General features: G+C 38.9%; 1 protein-coding gene across 1 annotated transcript; it reads right to left on the bottom strand.

The window, feature by feature from the left end:
- Positions 1-9,317, bottom strand: LOC135465454 (uncharacterized). Its single transcript, XM_064742694.1, has 3 exons — positions 9,225-9,317; positions 4,291-4,450; positions 1-122 (listed from the first exon to the last, which is right to left on the bottom strand). Exons 1-3 carry the CDS (start codon positions 9,315-9,317, stop codon positions 46-48), a joined length of 330 nt encoding a protein of 109 aa, XP_064598764.1. The 3' UTR covers positions 1-45.
- Positions 9,318-9,648: the final 331 nt, after the last annotated feature.

A 9,648-nucleotide genomic window follows, 5' to 3' on the forward strand; every position in this document is an offset into this window, starting at 1 on the left:
GGGTCTATTTGCAGTAGGCCACAGTTTGTGCCGGTGGGCACGTCCTTATTTCTCCCGGGGCCGTTTGGACATGAGCCATGGAGCTGCCGGACAAACCTTCCACAGACAAAGAGACATGCCACCTGAAAAGACAAAACAGGCAAACCATTCATGTCAGATCATCTAATAATACATATACTTATTTAGTTAGGTATTTGACCAATCACATCCGCTGTTCGAATCCAGTTCTCGCTTTTCAACAACGGATTAACGAAAAAAGAGATTTGTCAGGTATCAAGCAAAGGTGGGAGGTTCACACAGGTTCCTTCTGCTTCTTCCACCCATGAACATCACTGCCATCATGAAATAAGTGAAAAACTCTCGAGTAAGCCTGTAAAGACAAATCCATCAATCACTGAGTATACCATGCCTACGACCAATAAAATGTTTTTATTGTATTCCTGCTATGTCATCGATATATCAGAAACACTATCATAATTAATTTTTTAATAATTTGACTGGACTTTAGCACTATATACCATATTTTATTTGCAGAAAAGCAGACCGATGCGTGCGTCATATCCCGTTATAAGCTATTTGGCAGAAAGCAATTTTTTATAATTCCTACAGATGTGTCTCTTATGTACATGTCAGTGCTGTTGGGACTACTGACTGCTGAGTCAGCTAACATAGTTACTGCGATGGATGAACATAATTTTTAATTCATCAAGCGTTAAGAACATGACAATGAAAAAAGCATCTTAAAATTCAAGCATTTTACTGCTTTTTATTCAAATAAAATCTAAAAATACGAGTAGAGATAGCTTTCCTCTGAAGCAGTTATTTTTGAACAGAGGCAGTACTCTGTTGAGTAAGGTTGGTGTGTTACGTTGCATATGGTATTCCTGGAACAATGAATGGCTGAAATTTTGCTACTGTAGCGTCAAACCTCAATCAATCATCCATTCTGGAACAGTTAGTTCTATTGCTTCACGTCATGTTCATCGCTTTATCACTCTTTCAGACATTAGCTTAATGATGTAGTTGATTAACATTTGTTGCATAACTGCTGATAACAGAAGCCTACTAGTGTGTGTACTGTAACGTCATGGACGAACTCAATTTCCTGAGCAGTACGGACATGAAACCATCATAAGGAGCGGGAAACGCTATGCAGGAACGCTTTTATTGGCAGCTCTGGTAACCTTTACGTAACCCAGGCCGTAACAAGATGTTACTCGTTGTTCGCCTTAGATGGCAAAGCGCAACGCCCATGTACAAACAACAAACATTCTTTACTGATGGAAATTATAAACAAACTTAACCTTTGGCTTTCTTGCCTGTTTCCGGCATTTCGGTCCAAACATTCTACAAAGAAATCTGTGCCCCCCCCCCCATTTTCAGGCCATGTTAAAGCACAGGATTTATCTGAGGACAGGTGCCAACAATAAAGCTGCAATTTTGCCGAAGTGGGGTTAAGCCATAGTCATTATTTCTAATGTTAAGAAAATGTTAACAAGCTGAGAGATGATTGCTGATATAATTAATCCGCGACTAAAATTTAGGACCTTGTCACCTTTTAAATCCTTTTTATAAATGGAAAGATCATTGTGTACTGGTACTCTTGTTGTTGTTGTCATTGCCATTCCACACGTTTACATCAGGTGTATACTCAGAAATGACAGCCAAGATGTGTAGTTATCTGTTGAACTAATACAATAAGCTCTTACTTGAATATTAAAATTGTATGCCCAAAGTTATCCGCACAGTAAAATAGTTCCCCAGAACTTACAAATCGGCACTACATGACTTGTCCCTACATGGGAACTTGCATTGTCTGATTTTCGCAAAGTGTTGACCTCCAATTTCTGACTTGGTTCAATCATAGGAGACAGTCCAGCGTTTAAATATGTTCGTTTTTTAACGGCCATTCGGGATGTACTCAAACATATTTCACTCATACGTCAGTGGCCGGCATTATGACGAGACGAAACCAAGAAGAGCCCGGGGGCTACCACTACCACCCGCAGGTTGCTGAAGGACTTTCCACGCACGATCGGAGAGGAAGCCAGCATGAGCTGGACGTGAACTCACAGCGATCGTATTAGTAAGATGCCCCTGGGTCATTACATGATGGCTGTGGTGCACCGTAATTATAACAACTTTCCACGTATATGCTGTCGATCAAGATTGTAATGGAGACAATCGGGCATACCTTGGTGAAAACCGCCGCACCGAGTCAGGTGCCTGACAAACTCTGACATAAAGCCACAGCACTTTTCATCACCTCTTCCAAATGTAACCTTTTACTCTAGTGATCTCGATATTTAATCGTTGAGTATTTAATATTTACGACATGTTTTTTTTTCAGACTGAAATTAGTCTGCCCATCATTTTACTAACTTACATTTGAAGTTTGGCTGAAATTTATTGCCTAAGTGTGCTCAAGGATGATGGGGATTCGAAGGACTCCATTTCGTGAATGACTTCGGCCCAGCGTAAAGTTCCACTTTTTGCAACCGTTAATAATTTACCTTCTTCATTACAGCTTTCAGATATTTATATGACTGGTGGGATAATAAATATTTTTATTATGAACAGATTTCTCTCGTTGCATGTAATAAAATCGACCGCTGATCTTTAGAAAATGAACAAAATCTGCAAGGGATCTGTCTCCGTTATCGAATGTACGAAGTATTTGGTTTCCAAGGATAAATGTCAGCCAAAATTCCAATTTTTAACGAAAGTACTCATAAATTATTTCACGTGTCATAAATTAAAGGGTCATAACCTTTGGACAAGGAAATTCTACATTCTACGCTCTTATTGGCCATTAGGACTTGGTGAAATTAATCGATCAATGGCACTGATGGACCAGCTTGAGCGGGCTGACGTTCGCTGAAGACAACTTACATGTACACCAGTATGGCTGGTAAGTCTGTGGGTCACACATAGGAAAATCATCAGTAACTTGTTAGATTTTTACTCGTAATCATACACTGACACACGGTGTTCTCAAGAAGTAAATTTTAAAGAAAGTGCACTGGCCTTTGTCACATTGATACACTGGCTAAACTTCGTTACAAGCCAAAAGTCGACTTTGTCATATTGATGTATTGGCTGAACTTCATTACAAGCCAAATTACACATTGTCACATTGGTGCGCTGGATGATCGTGATTAGAAGCCAAAGTACACATTGTAACACAACTGCACTGGATAAACGTGATAGCAAGCTATAGTACACATTACTACACATAACAGAAATGTGGCTTTCGTTGCGTTATAACTGAATATGCCTAATCAAGGACATTAACAGTTACAGAGGTTGCCATTGACATACCTTATTCAAAATGGAGTTCATTTTCTTGTCACAAACCGTTGTTTTCAATATATTTGGCACAACGTTTACTTATTCAAGAGTAGCACATCGTGGCAGGTGTTCTCTTAGGCGCCTCATAACATCATTTTGCAGAACTAAACGTATATTTTGAATATAGCTAGTCAGAAAACTGAATTGTGGGTCAAATCTTCATTTTGCCGAAATGTGCAGTTAGTACGTTTCTCTTGGCCTTCCGAGAAAAAAACATAAACTCCACATTTCAGTACTAAGGTCTCAAGAACTAAAAGCTATCATTGGGAAAAAACCCAAATTATGACTGGTTTTGAGTACATTCAGCTAAACACCCGCAAGAATACACCATGGTTATGCCTTCCTGTTCTATTTATAAAGGAATAATACTCTCAAAAACTTGGGTTAAGCAATTGTACTTACAATTACTTTTAGCACGTAGCGTATGTTTGCTACACCGTCTTCTTGGCTGCTTTCTTGGCAAAAACTATTTTTTTTTTATTAGTTGTTATTCCCTACAGCTGACAGATTTGTTTTCGGCACGAGTACATTGTCATCGCTACAGGGACAGAAATGAATAATGTACTACAAATTTTGCTCCCGATTTATCACCCCTCCCCCTCCACCGATCCAAACTTTAAAAATTTCTGAAAATTTCTGAAAATTGTTGGCCACAAAAATTCCAGAAAGGTGGCTGATAGCGACCTAACCATGGCCGTTCACCTGAAATGAGATTTGGTAAAATTTCAATGAAAATTAGTTTCATCACACAGTTCCAACGTTGTTTGCCTACCACTTCGCTTTTGTGACCTGATCTCCATTGACAAAGATCAAATGAATTGCCCTACAAAGTTGTGTGACTTTCTTAACTATCGTTTCAAGCACTATTAACTGGATTAGAATAAATACATTAGCAGTAAAATAAAGCAGTTGTCTTTTACAAAAAGTGGGTATATTTACCTGATCGTCCTTGGGGCAGGGGTTTAAATCTTTTCTCGGGTTCTCCTATTTCGTTCAAATCTCTTTCTTCGCCAAGTCCAAAATCCCGCTCTCTTAACCTCCTCTCGTAGTTAAATCTTTGCTGTACCAGAGACAAAAGGCGCGGTAAAATGTTGTCTCTCTGAAATCATGAAATCAAGAAAATGTCAGTTTCATCAGGACATGAGTAATTGGGAATGCCTTAATGCGGATAACTTCGGAAACAATATCCACTAAGTTGTTTTTTTTGCAATGCTTAGTTTTTGGTACATATCTGTGTTAAAATAACGTGGTCAAACTTTTAATTTCTAGGCCACCAATAATAAGCATTAAAATCATGTTTCAAATTAACTTTGTGAAATCGGTCGCTATTATCTAAACTCACTATTAAAAAGACCGATTTTGCTCAATTGGTGAGCATTACAATCATAATGCCTACACAAACTGAAATGTGAAATGTAATTTTAAGTTTATGTTCAAGTTCATTTATGATAAAGGCTTTTTGCCTTGAACAACTTTCGTACATCAATTTATAGAGCCATTTCAAACTGAAGGCACAAGGAACATCTATATGGAACAAAATTATTGATGCATCAAGCAAATCGAACCAAATAAGACACACTGATTAAAGGAACTACAAAAGAAAATGAAAGCTGGGAGATGTGCTCCCACAAGAGACCAATAGGCCCTATGAGGCCAGCTTTACAATCTATAGTTGATGTTCAAATCCCACGGAAAAACAATGACATATAATTTATTCATAAATCGAATATTGCATTCACAAGATGTCAATATGCCTTCTAAAATACCCTTCCGAATTGCCAAGGGAACTTTTTGCGAATTCGCCTGTCATGTTCCAAGCTTGGAGGAGTTGTGGAATGGGTCTTTAGAAGTTCTGTGTTCAAATCTGCCACTCCCTCAATCAAGGCCATGTGCCTGGGTGCACTGAGGCAGAGTTGTTTGTTCACAGGCAGGGTTGTGTGTTTAGTGGGAATGATATATGCCTTATGGCTCTATGTCAGAGGCTTGAATCTATACCCGTAGCATTGTTTGACTGGCTGATCTGTGATTGGACGTATTTTTTAACATCATCAATAAAGCAGCTTAGTGAGCATTAATGGTGTCAATGATATAACAGAGGCATGATTTGTCTCCCTGACTGTGTATTTCTACAATCGTAAAGTAGTTCCATGTTAACTGTTGCTCTGTATTTCTTATGTCACATTTTAAAGACATATTTCCCCTGATACCATTAACGATATTTCCGAAGTAAAACTCATGAGGATGTATGATCGTCACGACACAAAGCCTATGGATGGTCTGGCAGCTACAATTGGTTACAATATGTTACACATGTGTTTTAATATGTTATATGTTAACATAGGCTAAACAGCAGTGTGTTTTTGTTTGCGACCAATATTGAAGTTTTCTTGAATAGCAAGGAAACATATAATCAAGAAATTTTACTTCCACAAGTCAAAAACCTGCAAGTTTAAAGAAGACAACAGGGTTCTTTCCATGAAAAAGGTCTTGGCATTTTCGTTACTAGAACTGATAATTCACATTTTTAAACGACTTTAAATGCAATTCACCTGATACAGTGAATGCGACTTGCCAAAATATACTTCTAAGAACAAAGCTGTATTAATCTAGTTGTATTGGCCAAGTTAAAAGTGGCACTGGAGAAGACGAAATTTGTATTGCCCGAGTTGAAGGTCAGAAAGTTCAACAGTAAAGATTCAACCTAAATAGCATGATATCACGTGTGGCAGACGACAACAAAGTTTATGAGGAGGTTGCTCTGCCGTTATTTTACGGGATTAAGGGATTAAGAAATTGATTACTATTTTTTTATTATTTATTTGATTGGTGTTTTACACCGTACTCAAGAATATTTCACTTATAGGACGGCTTCAACATTATGGTGGGAGGAAACCAGGCGGAGCCCATGGAAACTCCACAGATGGTTGACAGATCTTCCAACTTACGGCCGGAGAGGAAGGTAGCATGAGATGGGCTTGAACACACAGCAAACGCATAGGTGAAAGGCACCTAGATTATTGCGCCCTGCTCGCGTGCTAACCCCCGAAGGCCCCCTAAATTGATTAGTTGATTTGAAGACAAAACAAACGCTGATCAATCACACAAGGCATCTAACGAATTTATGAAAACACAAACTAATTAAAATATTTTTAGTTGAGTGTGATTGCATTGTCTCAGAGTTGAGTTTCACCGGATTGATCCCTCCCCCCCCCACGGACACACCGACTGAGGCCATACAAAAAACACTCTGTAAATAGCATAAAACATTATAAATGGTTTTCGCTGTTGTACAATATACAGTGGGAGAGTGACGGGCTATACAAAGAGGTTACACAGTCTTTTATGAGCACAGATACATCTACCTACGACAGAAAAGACATATTTAGGCTCCTCTGCACAGATTTGGACAGTTTTGTTAAAGGCGGGGGTTTTCTGTCCCTAGTGTTTGCTTCGGTATGCCAACCAGTTTACTTTGTGAACGACCAGAAGGCGATTATGAAATGAATCTACACTAATATCAATAGGACGAACTGGTTTAAAGGGAGCGTCAGTTAGCGGTTAAAGAGGCATAGCATTAATGGCAGGGGTTTAAATCCAGCTAAGGATATGGAATATGTAGATTTTTCCCAGCTCTAACTGCTTGTCGGACTTTGGTGACAATAAGCTACCAACGACGCTTTTGTTGCCGTGTGTGCGGTTCTGTTCGTTCGAGACCTTTTGTTTTCCACCAATATGGTGTGCATATTTGTTGTTCACGTGTCAAAAAGTTGCCGAAGGTCGGTGGTTTATGCCTGGAACTCTGTTTCCTCCACACATGAAAATAACCGCCATCATATCATAGAAAAATTCTCCAACAATAAAATAAATTCAGCTGACCTGTATCCTAGAGAAACACAGCCTATCAGCCTACACGTGAATGAGTTGCATAAAATGTGAACATTAAACCCTATGGTTTGAGTCTTATTTCTAAAATAAAATCGTTTGATTTAACGTTGAAGTGCAAATGATTTTAACACCTGTTGTTTGATATTCAGATGAACGAGCAATACCGTTAACTATGTTTTATTGCCCCGAGAATGGGACAGCATGGTGGAAATGATCTCAAGGCTCAGGGGAAGTGCAATGCAACACCCACCTGACGTATTCAAATGTGCACAGGAGCATCGGTTGTCAGTTACAGTTGTAGATTTGGGCGCCTGATTTACGGCTTGGTGCTTGGGACACCTGAGTACCTAGTTGGCTTATTTCAGTGTTTAACGTCCACCGAGGAGATGAAAAGTAAAAAAAGAAGGCTCTGCAACTCATAAGTAACACTAGCTGGAGATGTTTTGACCCCGTGCTCACATCATACAAGTATATGCCATCATTCACATATGTCATTATGATGTTATTCGAATAAATATCGCTCTCTGCGGAGAAGATCTGTTTTTGCCCATAACATCTGTGACTTTTGTCGTATTAATTCGACAGAAATTTCATTAATGTGCCCCAAGATTGCTATTTGCTTGTCAGGAGATTTGAATTTCACTGTCACGTTGTAGAAGTTATGACAGCCATGAATTTTGAGGTGAAACAATGTTCCGTATGTTTTAAGTTCTTAAGTGCAGGTGCCAGGCATCTACTGAAACATTAAACGTCATATCAGTCATCCAAATAAACAAGTTGGTCTCCTGTTAAATGCACAGTACTACGTTCTTTCTGAGCGCAAAAGCAGAAAACGAAGTGTTGTATAGAGGTTTACTATGCGCTGAAGGCGAAAAAACTTTCCTGTGTCTTTACCACACAAGGCATAGATCTCAATTTGGAAATCCGCCCATTTTAAGATTTCCTGGCAATACACGTCGCTACATAAACAGAAGAAACAATTGTTAACCTTTAACAGCTTCCTTAACCTGCACGCCGATTCTAGGCCTTGCACCTTTGAACATGAGGTAAAGGTTCGATATCCACTATGTTTCTGGATTTCTCAATATATTCACTGAATTTTTCTGGGCTATATTTGATAGTACTCACAACTTTTTCCCGACAAAGGGTATGGCGTGGGTTAATTGCGGAAGTGTAAAATAAAATTTCCGAAAATTATTCATCGCTTAATAACGTTGTTACTTTCTTGAAATGCAGATATATAGGCAAAGCTATTTCAAGTATTCCTATATCAGTCGGCAGACAGATACGATATTATCGTCAGAACATACGATATGTTCTGACTTTGCTGTTTGTAATGGCTAGACGACATCCCCTTGGGGCTCCTAGCTCGACTGAATCCGGGCAACCACTCTACACGTTAAACGGTTATTTTCCGCTCAAAGCGCAACGCTATACATTTTACAGTAATATATGCGGTGCGAAAAAAGTATCAGATCCTTATGTAAAAGTGTTTTTTCATTGTTTAGCAAACATAATAGGTAAATGGTGGTAATAAAGCGTACACATTTATTTTATGTATGCAACACGCATTATAACGCACCAGGTAAAATGTCAAAAATAAGTCAAATGAATGCTTTTAGTGGTGTTCATACTACTACGCTTATGTGAAAAATGCCGGCAAAGGCAGGTTATATCATTTAAGGAAAATAACCCAGCAAACTGACAATCGAAAAAGATGTACGTCAGGTGATACGATTTAGGGTAGATTAAACCCAGCATGACAAACAAGTCTGTAAAATCCTAAGAATGAAGTTAAAAACCATACATTTTCCCTCCAACTTTGCTTTCAAGGGGTTAATCGGCGACTGGCATTGCATGGCGTAAGATTTCAACTAAATGTCAACTCCATATGTAAGGACAAAAAGAAAGAGCAAAGAGAGAGGGAAAAATGGAAATCAGAAAATAACATTGCAATAATGTAAAATACACGGCTTAAATATACTTACTCTGAAATCATCTTGTGACTCTATTGAGTTATCAAAAGATCTGGCTGATGTTGAAATGATGGCAAGAAGAACGAGGAAAAGAGCCTGAAACATGGTTGACGATTGCATACTGTCGTCTGAAGTCTTTGAGGTGAAGAGAAATTTTCTAGCACTAATGTTCCAAACTCGATGATAAAGCAAAGCCAAACTTCCACGCTCAGAATTTCGACAAGGTTCTCCCCTCTTGAGCGTTCAAATAAAGTTCGCCTGGACCACACACGGCAAGTCTGATTTATCCTCGAACAACTTGGCCTTTATAGTGTCTAATTTGTCCCCGCAAATGAGAGGTGAAATATTGGCTGTGAGAAAGCAAGTTGCCTACGCCAATCGCTGTCGAATCACCAGGGAATTGACAGAGCGATTTTGCTTGGACCGGTTAAAGCAG

The sequence above is a fragment of the Liolophura sinensis genome, chromosome 5 (genome assembly GCF_032854445.1).
Source record: "Liolophura sinensis isolate JHLJ2023 chromosome 5, CUHK_Ljap_v2, whole genome shotgun sequence".
Taxonomy (NCBI): Eukaryota; Metazoa; Mollusca; class Polyplacophora; order Chitonida; family Chitonidae; genus Liolophura; species Liolophura sinensis.

Excerpts from the sequence above, each read along its gene's own strand:
- LOC135465454 (XM_064742694.1), bottom strand. The coding sequence starts at position 9,317 with ATGTTTCAGGCTCTTTTCCTCGTTCTTCTTGCCATCATTTCAACATCA. Across the intron at positions 4,451-9,224 it reads AGTCACAAGATGATTTCAGA|AGAGACAACATTTTACCGCG; the intron begins GTAAGTATATTT and ends TCATGATTTCAG. Across the intron at positions 123-4,290 it reads CCTGCCCCAAGGACGATCAG|GTGGCATGTCTCTTTGTCTG; the intron begins GTAAATATACCC and ends TTGTCTTTTCAG.